The sequence below is a fragment of the Physeter macrocephalus genome, chromosome 5 (genome assembly GCF_002837175.3).
Source record: "Physeter macrocephalus isolate SW-GA chromosome 5, ASM283717v5, whole genome shotgun sequence".
NCBI lineage: Eukaryota > Metazoa > Chordata > Mammalia > Artiodactyla > Physeteridae > Physeter > Physeter macrocephalus.
In genome coordinates, this window is record NC_041218.1 from 76980243 (window position 1) to 76995552 (window position 15310).

Sequence of the window (15310 nt, forward strand, 5' to 3'; positions counted from 1 at the left end):
CAGTGAGAGGCCCGCGTACAGCAAAAAAAAAAAAAGCTGTCACCGTTATCTTCAGATACTATTGTTCAACAAGGAATTTCTCCAACGTATCAACCCAACTTGTACATTCATCAGGAAGAACAAACTATAGGAATCCTAGCCACCTTATACACTTCCTGACCCAGAAAGGGTGTAGACAGCGTCCTGTGAAAGACACACCTTAAAGAAAATGGTGGAAGGTTCGGGTGAATGATTAGACATAGCAAAGGAGAGGAGTTTTAAATGAGTGAAAGCAAAATATGAGAACAGGCATGTGAGAGGAATGAGATAGTTGACAAGACAGAGAATCTTGGAAGGTTGGGGTCTTTGAGCTTCCTAGTATCATGCTTTTGGTGATACAAGACAATTGGTTGTTCATTAAGACTCAGTTCCTTGGGCCTCCGTGAAAAGTATTTCCCAAGAGAATTCTATCTAAGGAAAAGATGACACGGGAGAAGAATCAGAGGCCCAGGGTAAGTGCAGGTCTTGGTTAATGAGAATAAAATCAGATCCTTTTTACCTGTAAAGCAGGATCCCACATAGGGAAAAACTGAGAAGATTACTTTTACTAGAAAAAATGCTAGGAAGCATGAGAGAACGAGTTCATGGTTGATGTGAAAACTGATGGAGTTATGTCCAACTTCTGGACACCGAGCAGGGAAAAACCTTTCTGCGAAGTTGACAACGTCCTGCAGTTATAACCACCTCTTTTTTTTTTCCCTAGAGAGGTTAAAAAAAAAAAATTCCATAGCAGATCTCTTTTTCTCTAACACTTTCACCAAAAGTTATATATCTTAGTATGGCTATTGGCTTCTTGGGGCTTCATCTGCTTTAAGATCTTCCAGAACTTACAGCAGTCACCCCATTTATAATTTGGGTTTGATCGTTCAGTGGTATTTCTCAGAGGAGTGATAATATACCCTATGAGAAGGAATTTGGAAAATACCACTAAGAGCATCAAACGCAGAGGTTCTACATTAAAGTTTGAGGAGCTGAAGAAAATGAGCAACAGGGTAGAGCAGAAACGTACCAAAAGAGAAATCTAAACTGCTGAAAATTATCAGCTACATCGGCTTTGAGAAGGAACATGAGGGTGGAAGAGTGTCTAGTTAAATGGTTCCCGAGTATTAGATTCTGTTCTCATGCACACTGACCTCTCTTCCTAACTTCTGTATACTTGATTTGTCATTTGAATTCATCTCTCAAGATATGGCCACAAACTCTTCGCCACTACCACCGCCAGGTTCACGTTTATTGTAGACACTCAACACTGTTCTCTTCTATCATCCAAGTGATGGCTGACTTCGCCGGACCAAGTAGCACAGAGGACCACGCCACATGCCCTACCCCGTCCTTTTATAAATGTCACTCATATAGCCATGGCATCAAATAAGCATCTAATATGTAAAATTCACAACTTAGCCTGAATCACATCACCTCAGCGGTTTGACCGTGTGAATAAAAATCATGAATTTCACTCAGATGTTTGTGTTTTCTTATCTCTACAATTTCCATCAAGAAAATTTAGCCCGAAGTTAACAGAAATAGCCCAAAATGGTTTGTTTAGGATGTTGATTTTAAGGAAGCATGAGCTAGAAGTCCAGAATCAGTTTTTATCTCCTATTTAAGGATGTCCATGTTTCCACTTCCTGTCTTCGGATGATGCCCAAGTACTTCTCAGTTCTTTAAAATGCCTCAAAGTTGAGCTTATTTCCTAAATTTACATCCTAAGAACTATGACTTTGAAAGCAATATTTCATTCACTATCAATTCTTCCCTATGTCTGGTTTATCCTGGATTGTAAAACAAGTATATAAAATCGATGTCATCAATCCTGAACACTCCTTTTGGCATATACACTGGGAGAATTCATGTTTAAAAATAAAATAAAATAATGCTCAGAACTTCAAGGACAGGCACTCTGGGAGACTAGGTCATCCAAGGGCCCTTCTTGGTCTGCCAGCTTATCAGACTAGCAGAGACTCATAGGAAATGAAGAAGAGAGGATTTTCAAGTTAACAAAATGTGTAAGGTCATTAGATATTAAAAAGGAAGCTAAGATGTTAAGGCAGAAACCACATGTACCACAGGGAAAGCCAGAAGATTTTCAGATAATAATGCCCAGAGTGTTTCTGTAGACTGTGCATAGTGGAAGGAGTCTATTATAGCCATGTCCTTTTTCCTTAAGCTGAAAACTTCTTACAAAATTTTCTTCTTTAGGTTTTCGGATGTCAGGTGCTTGGGAGAGTGGCTCTTTCCTGAAACTCACCAGAAATGTAGCTGGAACATTTTGATTGTCCATGTTTGTGTACATTTAACAGTAAATCTGACTGAATTATCAAGACGTTTTTATTTCTATACACATTGTCTTCTCATGTTCCTTTAATATGAAAACTCACTAGTGTTTTCTTCCAGGGTAGAATTTTAGGTATTATTTTTTTAGATGACAGGACCTTTCTCTTGATTAACCTGAGACTAAGAAATAAACTATTTTAAAATGAGGATTTTTTTTTTTTTTTAAAGATAGCGACATACAAAACCCTCAAGTTTGAGTAAAAAGAGGTGAATATACAGGGCAGTACAGTAAACTCTATTGCGGGAAACTGCTGCCCCCTTTCCAGTGCCCCCTAATTACACAAACCTTTCGAAGAGCACTTTAACAAGTCTGCATTACAGACGGCACTTTTGCTTTCCTTTAATGCATTTTAAGGGTCATGCTAGATGACAACTGTTACTTGACTGATGTATGCAAACATCTCCCTTCCTACATGGTGTTAACAGCTAGGTAACAGAGTTTTCATACCAAAGCCAACAGGAATAACTACTTTGTGAAGAGGTGAAGCACAACAGTCCCTTCATAAATGCTTACACAATGAACAGAGGAATTTTAGAACTTAGATATTGTCTAGTCCAGCACTCAATTTGGCCAGGGTCATAGTGTTGGAAGAACTAAGAATCAAGGTCCACGTTCTCAGTTCAAAGACAGTTTCACTATTCCAGGCCGATCAGCCATCAATTAAGACGTGAATTTTTCTCCTCTACCCTGTATTCTCATTCCCACTCTAGCACCTTACCTCACTTTACTCAGTCTTTTAGCTTGGAGATTTTTTCTAGCAAGATTACCTCAACCAAATACATAGCCAACACTTTGCTGTCCACCCTCCTTTTTAGAGGCTTTCTTGAATTTAACTTTCATGGTATAAACCATTCAGTATTTCCACCTCTTACTGTCCTCTCATCTCCCTACTGCCCTCTTATCATGGGTGCTGCCCAAGACTCCATCTTCCACTATGCTCTTCAATCGACAACCTGGACTGGTTCCCATAACTCTAGCCCTGACCTTTCTGAGTTCCAGATTTGCGTCTCCAGGTGTTTCCCGAATATCTTTACATCCTTACGTCCTCAAACTCAGTGTGTCCGAAATTATGTCTCTCCTTATCTCTCCTTCCACGCATTTTACTCAGCTTCCTAAGAGTATCATCACTTTTCCATTCAAGTTCAGAACTTCGGTTATCTGACTCCTCCTCTACATGTACCTGTCCTACTGATTTTTAAAAACTTCTTTATGCTTCTTTTTGAACTCATTTCTCTTTTGGTTCCCCCACAAACCTCCAGAAACTGTAATAGGTTTTCATCAGCCTCTCAACCAGTCTCCCCATCTCCAACTCATCTTCTTGTTTCTTAAATGTCTGCTTCATCATGTTAATCTGTTGTTCAAAAAGTCTTTCACTTTTCTCTATTAGGTGCTTCCTCTGTAACCAGATGGGTCTACTATTTTCCCACTGTATTTTTCCATTCCTCTGCCTGCACACAATAAATCCTACAGCTAGAGTACACATCCTTTGTCACCTGTTCACATCCTGATTATCTTCAATGATGGTGCAAGCCCCGTCTCTTCAATGAAGCTCTCTGCTACGGTTCTTGGACTTACTATCTATACACCATGATTTTTGATGCTCAATTGCCAGCTGTTTTATAGGTTAACTTTTTAATGCGCCTATCTTCCTGGTATAGCTGTAGGAACCACATCTTACCTGTCCACTGCTTCTGAAACTTACCTAATGACTGTATTACGTTATCAAAAAATGAGGTGTAGCAGTTAAGAGAACATGATTAGAAAGCAGAAAATTCTAAGTTTAGATCCTGGCTTTGTTCCTTTCTAGATGGGTGACTTTGGGCAAGTTACTTAACCTCTAGAAGCTTTCATGTCTGTAAAACAGAGATGACGCCACTTATTTCACAGGGCTGTTGTGAAGTGTAACGTGTGCATGTGTATGTATGTATGTATGTACAGACACACACAATGTTTAACATAGTATTTGGTCTGTAGTGAGTGTCTTTTTTAAACAGATGGCTGTTAACAATTTTGCACATAATAGGCACTCCTCTTTGGTCAATATGTTAAACTGCAAAGGTCACGTTAAATATTTTTTCATAACACGCTGTAAAGATTTCATTTCATGTGAAGTTTTATACCACTGAGCACTGTATTTAGCCAAAAGTTACTTTTCTAAGCTACATTCCAGAAGAGTAGGAAAGACAACTTTTAACTTTCAAGCTGTGCCCAGATGCCAGGACTCGGTGTACAAACTGTGTAAGATCAGTTTCATTCCACATATATAACCCAAGCCAGCATGACTTTCAGCAAGCACTGCTTAAAGAATGCAGTTAAAGAAGAATTCAAGAATCTTTGGTAAGGCTAGAAAAGTTTCCAGAAAGCCCAGCCAATGGATAAAGATTTTGTGAGATAGGATTGCTAGAGCCTGTCAAAAACCGGAGCTCCATGATTAGAGACCACGGCCAGTTTTTTCTAGGAAGAAGGGAATAAGCTTTCCTTCAACCAACAAGTCATTACTGACTCTAATTAATGGCTTTAAAAGACATAATGAAAATGTTGCAATCTACTACATTTAAAAACTGAGGACTTGATCTTTTGTTGGTTGAGGTCATCTTTTTTTTCCTAATGAAACATACAGTCTTTTCTCCTTTGTGCAGCAGGTCACAACTTTCCCTAGGTTAAGTCATACTGTATTAAAAAAAAAAAAAATCCTCCACTAAGGTTCCAGGAACTTTCCACCAAGAGCATCTATGATCTTGCAGGAGAGGCTGCATCAGAGTAGAACAAGTTAATGCCACTGACTCCGTGTGCCTTGACTTGGGCCTCCCACAGTGATGAGCAGCCATAGGGCAAGTGTCTCTCTACACCACTACCCAGACTGCCGCCCTTCAAAGACCCCTCATTATTTCTGCACCCCTGGGCAGGGAAATCACACGGCCTTACCGCAGACGTTAGACGACAAAGAATTTCATGGCTGCTCTCTTCTGAGTCTTCAATTTTCTGATGAGATCTTTGAAAAACAGAGAAGAAATAACTCTTCAGCTTTGGTTGTTCAAATTTATTCACCAAGTGATGGGGAATACATGGTAAATAATAGCAGTATTGCTTAATGCATTAGTGAAAGTGCCCATGCGAGTAACAACGGTGACAATAATGCCATAGGAACACAGCTCTGTTGCAGCCCAACTGTTCCTTAGAAATCAATTAGCAAGAACGTCTTTTCCTTACATCAATTAAATCCTGAGGGCTGCGTACTGCTCTCCAAATGATACCACAGAATAATCCTGACACACCAGATTTACAAACACGGGCATGCACAGAGCACAAGTGGATGGCGAATATACCGTAAAGTACTGACATTCCCGCTCAGTCTAAATGAAATCCAGATTCCAAAAATATGAAACATGAATTTTCCACTACAGCTGAGTTTCAGCCCAAACAGATTTATTATGAAATGGTCTATTATAAGCCTAATACTGTGATAGGAATTACGTTCAATACAATAGCAGAAGCACTTTGGTCTTTTTTACGAGACCACAGCCCAGTTGAGAAGAAAATTATGCCTGTGTTAAATAACTAAGGAGACATACAACGTAATACACAGTATAAGATCAGTGTGTTTAGAAAAATCATCTTTCTAATGTAATTCATGACAAATTTTCACCACACGAATGTACATGCTAACATAAAAAATTATCTACTTCAGACAAATCTTATAAAATTACATTTTTTTTCCTGACTTTGGTCAAAGGAAAAAAACATTGACTAATGCCAAGTGAATATATGTAATTGTCTCCCAGATCTATTTCCACAAGCAATTCCTTTCAACACCTGTGGACTGGGGGGATTGGTGGTAATTGCCTCGCAGAGCGGCGGTATATGGCACTGGCAGTCCAGTGATTGATTTCAGTCTCGGGAACTGCAGTGCGCCAGCTGGAGCGCGAGCCTCGCGGGGCAGGAGGGCTTCTCCTGGCTCCTAAGACAGCTAGGAAGATGCTCTTTAAGAAAAGAAAAGCCAGTCGTATCAATTCTGGCACTGGCTTCCTGTTTCTGTAAATGTTATTAAACCCTTTCAAAAGAAAAAAAAAATCCCAACCTTCAAGTCAGAGCAATGAATTACAAACTACCGCCTTTACAAGAATTGCATGTTCTAGATATGAAACAGTGGGCATGTTGTCAAACAATGTCATTCCTAGTGCAGCAAAGCATCTGAAACATGACCTTGATAACGAACATTTCAAACAATGAGCCTTATTATTAAAATGATCTATTCACAAGGTTTCCATACCCACGAAGTTACGCTGGGAAGAGATTTGCAACCCTTTATAACATAAGCCACCAGACTAGGTTTATGAGATTATGCTGAGGTGACAAACAGCTCTGAGAGGAAATTAGGAGCCAGGAGCATTAGACACAAGAGCACCAAACAAGGGCTTCAACGTCCCGTCTGTGTCTGTGTTGAAGCGCAAGCTGGTCGTGCCCATTCATGACTCTCAGCCCCCAGCAGCACCTGAACGATGAGTTAATGTGCACGACGTATTTTGCATTAGCACAGATTCTGTCATGAATGTGTTTTCAACAAACTGCTGAAAGGAACTCAGAACTCCAAGGGAAGCTCTCGTGTATGTCACTGATCGTGGCTATTTGATGAGTAATGGCCAAGCTGTTGCTAGCTCAGTGACAAATAATTTGCCTCTGTTCAAGCAAAACTATCTTTCATCACGCTTCCGGCACAAAACACGCCTTGGCAGAAACGTTTCTAAAGGAAATACATGTAAGACAGACAGAGTGATGCTCTCCTGAGAGCTGTCCCACAGCCCGTGTCCCATTTTTATCCCCTCAATCACCATAATTTATACCCAGAACTCCCAAGTCCTTCTCTAGCCCCTGAATCTTCCCTGAGCTCACCCCTGTGTTTCCATCTAACTTCAATGTGGCTCTAAGTGGCCGTTCCAGAACGTCTTCACCCACATGGGAATCTCACAGGCTCCTCAAACTCGACATAACTTCCACTGACATCCTCTTGTCTCCTGCCCTCACCGGTTCTGCCAGCGCCTCTCACCACTCAGCTTTATGTCACCCTGCGGCCCTTCCCCGCCTCCGGCACTCCCCCGCTTCCCAGTCACCAGATCCTCCTCTGCTCCGCTCTCCTACTTTCCTCCCCACAAGCCGTGCTGACAGGCCCTCACCTCCACAACTTATTTTAACCACCTTCTAACCAACTTGTCTCTGCCTCTCCTCCTGTACCCCATCTCCTAGAGACGCCAGGATTCTCCTTCTAAAACCCAGATCTGGTCCTGCTTTCCTCCAGACTCACACCTTCAGGGATTCTCCTACTGGCTGCTGGAGAATTCAGAAAGACTCTTCCTTTCTGCTAGGGAGTCCCAGGTTGGCCCTGCACCAGCAGGTACCTGCATGGCACCTGGCGTAGAAAAGGGATGTGGGAGCAGGACTGAGGGGGACAGGCAAACAGCGGGAGAGCGTGAAAGGGGGGAAGGAAGAGAGAAGGGTGATGCTCCCCGACTCCCCTTCCTTCCTCACCACTGTGGCCCCTCCCCGGCTGAACGCCAAAAGGCCCAGAAGTACCAGACTCTCTTTCCCCAGTAAATGTATTTTTACAAAATGAGATAAATTCTGATTATTTGATGATATAAATACACATCAGTGCAACTCAGGGAAGACAAAGTCCTCACATGTCAGATCAAAACAGGTAATGAAACAGATGGGGCAAGGGAGAATAAAGGAAAGAATCAGTTGTGATACGTAGTACACCATTTTACATAAGTGACTTGAGCATCCGTGGATTTGGGTATCAATGGGGGTCCTTGGAACCAATCCCCCACGGATACCAAGGGAGGACTGTACTTGCATATTTGCCCCATTGTTACCAAAGGGGGCTGTGCTGCTCAGTGAAGGAGAGACGAAGAGAGACTCTGGTTAGAGAAGGGGAGAGAGAAACCCTGGCTGGACTCAGCCGCCAATGGCAGTGACAAGTTGACATACGAAAGAGAAGAAAAAAGGAAGTGGCCCCAGGAAGGAAGACCCATCCTTGAGGGTTTGTGCCAGCAGGAAGCTCTGGCACAACGGGTGTCCCCTTTGCGAATTCTCATGGCTGCTTCTCAAGGTCTCTGCTTGCCAACAGCCCAAGCCTGACCCTGTAACCCTCCAAGGCAAATGCCGGATCCTAGTGCTGTGAATCCTAGTGTGTCGAATCCTAATGCCTAGTCTTTGTAAGTGCAAGAGATCTGCAATATCTAAGGGTGCCGTTGTGAGGACACAGGAATGGCAAAGGCCTCTGGTCCTCTGCCCTTGTCCCTCTAACCATCAAACAGGACACATTATCGTTCTACTCCACCCCCACCAAAACCAAAACAAACCCCTGCCCTCCCTACAGGCTTCCCCCGCTTAACTACAGGCAACTCCATCCTTCCAGTTGGAAGTAATCCTTGAGCCCAACAGCCCGCCCCCCCGCCTTACAGTCTACGCCTGTATCCATCCCCAAATCCCATCAGCTCTGTCTTCAAGGGATACCTCCCTTCTGACCATTTCTCACCACCTCTACTCCAACTGCTGTTGCTGCAGCCACAGGATCTCTTACCTCAACCCAGGAGCCAGAGTGGTCTTGTTCACATGTAAGTTAGATCACGTCCCCACTCTGCTCAAAATCCTCAACTGACTCCCTATCTTTCTCAGTAAAAAGCCAAAGCCTCTACAGTGGCTGACATCTCTCACTTCTCCACTCCATTCCAGTCACTCTTGCTTTGCCTTAATGCTTCTGTCTTGGGCCTTGCCCTGACGGTCCCCTTATCCTAGAACACTTCCCTCACATTGCACACTGCTTCTTCCCTCACATCCTTCAAGTCTCTGTCAACCTCCTGAAGAGGCCCTTCCTGACCCGTATCTCTGTCGCTCATTTCCTACTTTATATGCATAAAGTTTTCCACCGTTAACTAACATAAATCTGTTTGTTTATGAAATTGCCTGTCCTCTCCCCTCCTAGAATATAGGCTCCATGGGAGTAGAGATTTCTGTCTGTTTTGTTCCTGGTTCCATCCCCAACACTTAGAACACAACACAGTCCATAGGAAGCATTCAATAGATCGTCATTGAAAACATTAACTGAGGACCTTAAACTTCAGGGAGTGCTCTGCTATCAGCCACCAGCCCCAGACGACCACAGCACAAGACATCAGCTTGTTCTGTGCACTCAGCTCAACTGAAGGACCCTGCTTATACCCGAGCTATTTCACTCAGCTCTTCCATCACCCTCCCAGCTCCCTGTAGCAGTCCCTCCTCTCAGTGACCTCCTTGTCTCTAAAATCCAACATGAATGACTTTCTTATATCAAACTCTAAAGAGCTGGTAACTTTGAAAATATCTTAAATAAAATAACAGCAACCAATGGTCACCCTCACTTCCTCATCTTCCCCTAAGAAATAATTAGTACAGTCTTAGTGACAGTCTCCAACCTGGCCAACTGTTTGACAATCATTTACACAATTCATACTGCCTCAGGAAAGAAGCAGGAAATTCCCCACCGCAAAAGGTCTCCCAACACAAACTCTCAGCTCTGAGAGGGCTAAACGGTCACGTGGGGTTGATTTCCAATAAAAAGCCTTAGGAAGTAGCACACAAGAGCCATTAGCTGGGCGGTAGAATTCATTTTATACCAGTCAGGTCCAGTAAAATTTCTAGAAACTTCGGTTTAGCTGGTATGCCTGCGGGGGGTCCCAAAATTCTCTTAGCACAAATTCCTTCATGAGAATTATGTAATGAGTTTGAGATTATTCCAATGACGTTTTTCAAAATAAAGCTTACCATAAATCTTCTATATGAGAGAGAGAACACACACTCCTTAATCACGTTTTGACCAAAATATTTGTGCCTCAAGATTCAAAAGCAACTAGTATCATCTTGTAACTGGAAAATCCTACTTCCTGTTCAACAGTGGAAGAGGTTTCCTGGGATTTCAGGATGGAAAGCTGGAAGCATTTCTTACAGAAATATTATCTAAATAATACCATTTTGCATTTGTATATTGATGTAACTTTAAAAATGCACAAGTTCTATCTATCTACATCTACGTCTCAATATTGAATGGCATATTCACTGAGTTGCCAAGAGCTACCACTCCACACATAACATGGTTCCTGCAGGAAAATGTGTTAAATGCATCCAACAGCCATAAAATAGACAAACATTTGGAGTCTGGTGGTTCAAGAGGTGTAGACCATGCATAACTGGCATGTGCTAAGCCAGGTGAGGTGTCACACATGACCTTCCAGGCCCACGTGAGCCAGCACGATCCCAGGCCCAGGCATGTTGCCCATGACAGAGGACACGAACAATCAGTTTTCATGTAATACTGCCATCCCTGGGGCTGTCATTTGTTTCTGAGTGTCTCCGACATACACCCTATACATCAACCTTCGCCTTAAACAGAGATATTCTAGACTGAGACTTCATGAACGTGGGGAGCACGTGTGTCTCCAAATCAGGAAGAGGATGTTCCTGGGGAATTTGGGGCAGGCCTGTCTACCACCTCCCACCCTGAGCCAGGCTGACGCTGCCCTGCCCCGCCCTGCTTGGTCTGGAGGGACCTGAGGAAAACACAGTTTTTAGCGTGAACCTCAGACTACCCCTGCTAAAGGCTGGTGAAATTCTAGGGCATGGAATAAACCAGAACCAAGACAAACTCTACAGGAATCTTTCAAACATGATCCCACGACAAACAGGAGATGCACAGCACACACATATACGAAAAAAAAAAAAGCACATAATACTTAGTGGGCTTAGCAAAATCCATCTTTAAGATACTCTGCCAACACAAGTGAGAGTTGCTTAGCCTGATCTGTGATTCAGAGGCATCTTGGGAGAAGTCATACCCAAGGTGAGGTTCTGACGGAAAAGGAGTGGCCCTGGAACTCAGCAGGATGACCACCACAAGGAAGTGGGAAACAGCAAGAGATAAAGCCAAGGACAGAACAGTCAGCGCCTGTCTATTGCAGCTATAGAGTTTTGGTTTTATGCTGAAGGCCATGAACTTTGGCTGTAAAGTGAACGAGATGGAGGAGAAGTACCTAGAAGAAGATATAAAATCAAAGGTAGGTTTGGTTTCGTCCTCTTACGATTGAGAGAACCATTTGTTTGAGAAAGGAGAACAGCCAACAGAGAGTGAGGAACTGAGAAAGCAGGCATGGGAAGTGTCCAAGGAGGGGTAGGACCCACAGCCCAGGCAGAAGAATGAGTCTGGAACAGAAGGAGGGACTCTTCCTCCACCATGCTGGGAAGAGATGATGATAAGTCAGCTGACAATGCCAGAATCCACGTTCTTCTTGGACAACCCAGAGTCTACTCCACACCTGCTGAATGTCAGGCAAGGAAAAGTATTAGGGACTTTCTCTTTCAGATTTACTTCTTGGGCCAGATTTTTAAAAAGTTTGTTCCCTAAGAAATCACTGCCACAAAAGAGAATGTTCCTCAAGCGACTCAGAGTCAATCTCTACTGAAACCAACACCTACTGACCCCAAGAGGATAAGAAGGTGTCATATCTGACACTCAAGTACTGTCCCACCTGTATCTTCCCATAATATCTACAACGGGACAAATCTATTTTGCTTAACAAAGCAAATTCCTATTACAAAAAGAAAAAGTGGGATGGTAGAAGAATGAGAGTCGGATTTTTTTTGAGATCATTGACATCATGAATACAAACACCTGTTCAACCTTCTCAAGAGAAGATAATTTTTTATAGCATCAAGCTATCAGTTATGCTTACAGACGAAATTTACCAAAGAGTAGTAAATTGTGAATGTGACAGGTTTTATTAAGGTCCAGGGTATACAGTGACACATTCATCTAAAATTGAACAAAGTTATTACTAGTATCTCTTTCACATTTTATATTGAAGATTTGAGAACTAATGCTTAATATTTAATTAAACAGCTACATTTCGAATGCTGGCACAAGCATGCCTAAAAGTTCAACTGTTGTTAAAATTCCTGTACTGTTCCTAAATTGATGTACTCTCATAAAGATAAGCTGTCTCTTCCCACACCTGGAATAAGTCTGGTCTGTAAACAATGGAAATTTTGGAGGACTTAGTGTTTCCTTGGGACAGGGGGTGATGAGTAATAACAAAGACTAAGACAAGCTGGTTTCACAGCATTTTTTAAACAAACAATTTAAAGTGATAAATGAAAATTTTCTTCACCTATGATTCTAATACAAAACTTATGCCAAGTTCCATCATGAAAAGTTTTTTGAGAAATACTCAAAAAATGTTTGTTTACTCATCTAGTCTTTCCTCCTCTTCAAGATTCATAAAATGAGAGCCTAATTAGGAAAAGTGAGGAATACAAAGAGTAGGTTTGGGACACAGGAATGACAAGCTGGAAGTGATCTCCCCAGTTAGAGGCTGTTAATCTAGCACTATTTCAGAAATTAAGGATGCCGATGGATTTCTCATGTTGCTTATACATGTCAGGTAGAAAAGGACAAGTTAGGCAGGATTAGGAGAATAAAGGGATCAGAGGTGACAGGGTAGTTGGTGGTGGTACTATTATTGTATATAAGGTCCTAAGAGAATGCAGGAACCTGAATTTTGGGAGTCATCACTGTGGAGCTGATATTAAATACATGACTGGGTGAGGGTACATCCATAGTGAGAAGAGAAAAAGATGTCTGAAGACTGAGCTCCAGGACACTCCCTGTTTAGAGGTTAATGTTTCCAAACGTAGGTTTTATTATTGTGCATGTGTGGTGAGGCCAACAGATCAGGAGATGACTGCCACTGAAATGACAGGTCAATATGGGGAGAATTTACATCTTAGCAATACTGAATCTTCCAATCCATGAACATGGATAGATCCTCTACTTACTTCAATTTGATTTTTTAAATCAGGCTTATGAAGTGTCTGACATACAACTTTTGCACATTTTCTTGGATTTATACCTAAGTATTTCATAATGCTTTTTGTGCCGGTACAGAGAAATACATTTTTTTATATTGACCGTGTAGCCTGTGATCTTGCTAAACCCACTTATCAGGCCTAGTAGGTTTTTTGTAGATTCCTTGGGATTTTCTATGTATATAATTATGTCATCTGCAAAGAGAGATGGCTGTATTTTTTTCCTTCTAATCTGCATACACTTTCTTTCTTTTTCTTGCCTTACTTGCACTAGCTAGTATTGAAAAGAAGTGATAAGAGGCAATGTATTAGCCTTGTTCCCAATCTTAGTGGAAAAACATTCAGTCTTTTGCTATTAAGTATGATGTAAGCTGTAAGTATTATGTAAGGTTTTATCAGATTGAAGAAATTCCCTTATAGTCCTACTTTCCTGAGAATTTATATCATGAATGGATGTTGAGTTTTTTTCAAATGATTTTTCTCCATCTATGGAGTTTCTCGTATAGTTTTTCTTTTTATGGACTGAATCTGGTGAATTACACTGACTGATTTTTAGATGTTGAATCACCCTTGTATTTCTGGGATAAATATCATTTTATGATGTATTATCATTTTTATATATGGCCAGATCCAATTCAGTAATATTTGATAAGACTTTTGTGCTTACATTCATTTTCTTTTTCTGAACTTTGTCATAATACAGCTGGCCTCATAAAAGGCCTTACATTACTTACATATGGTCACATCTCTTACAGGGCTAAGCACAGCACTTTACACAAACCTGATCATCAGTAAATGCTGTTAAGTAAGTTACTCAGTAGAGAGGAGACCCTTTTCCTTAGCTGAAAATTAAGAGGAGCAAATTCAATTATCTAGGAAATCCCTTCCAGATATAAATGCAAATTTACAGAATTTCAGAAGTGTCAGCCAAGTGGCAATAGGTACCATGCTCAATAAAATCTTTATGTTCTGAAAAAATTAATCTGGCTTCTTTACATAGTATTTTGAGACTTTGATTTAATTAACTTTCACGTTTCCTATCACTTAACTGAGTTTTCTGTAAGGCTAACTTTATAGAACAGTAGATTTCAACCTTGGTATGCATTAGCCTCACATTTAGAACTTTACACAAAGTACTGATATCCATGTCTCATCTCTCTACTCCAATCCGGACTCAGTATATCTCAGGTTATACCTGTTTATTTTTTAAAGTATCATGGTTGAGAACCAGTGCCATGAAGATCACTTCCAAGTTCACCTTCTGCCTTCAATTCATGTTGCTGCCTGCCACCAAGTACAGAGGCCTGCCCTTTTGGCAAGTTACATAGCCTGTCTTGCCTCAGTTTCCGCATCACAACTCCAAACTACTTCTGTGAGCATTAAATGAGTCATATGTAAAACGCTCAGAGTAGTGCTTTGCATGTGGTAAGTACATGTAAGTGTTAACTATTACTGCTATTTTTTGTATTATTGTCACTGCCAGGGCAGCTTAGGCCAAGTGACCGAGCCATTCGTTCCCCATTTTTAAGTGGGGGACCCCTTTAACATAGAAATAGATCACAGACCCATGAACTCTGTACCTGTTGAGCAATTATATGAAAAAAACATTTCCGTGAATTCAACTAAATTGTGTTTTACTTATTTCGGCAGCATCTATATACAGTTAAGTCATTCTTTCTATTCAATACAAAGACAATGCTTAGCTTCCCTATAGATGTGCAGACCCCTGCAACCAATCTGAGCCTCGGCCCCCCACTGGTTGTGACCCACCGCTCCAGTCACATCAAGCTGCCTTGCACCCTCTCAACACGCCACCCATCTTCCTAACTTCCTGCCCTACACACTGTACTATCTACCTCAAGTGCCCTTCTGCTTCTCTACCTAGAGCATGGAGTCATGAATGTTAACAAATTCATCTTAATCCTCTGGGCTGAGCTTTTCCTAGAGTTGGTTGGCGAGGAATGGAAGGTGAGCCACACCTTCCAATTAAGTACTCTGCTCATTAACAGTAACAACGAACAGGTGTGGGGTTTTGGTTTTTTT

At 41.6% G+C, this 15310-nt stretch overlaps 1 protein-coding gene across 2 annotated transcripts in view; it reads right to left on the reverse strand.

Annotated features, from left to right (window-relative positions):
- Positions 1 to 15310, reverse strand: part of RAPGEF5 (Rap guanine nucleotide exchange factor 5) — a 220546-nt gene that overhangs the window by 152781 nt on the left and 52455 nt on the right. For both annotated transcript variants that reach the window (XM_028490102.2, XM_055085044.1), the window contains exon 6: positions 5300 to 5366. In XM_028490102.2, coding sequence (XP_028345903.1) covers positions 5300 to 5366 — 67 coding nt within the window. The remainder of the gene's footprint in view (positions 1 to 5299; positions 5367 to 15310) is intronic.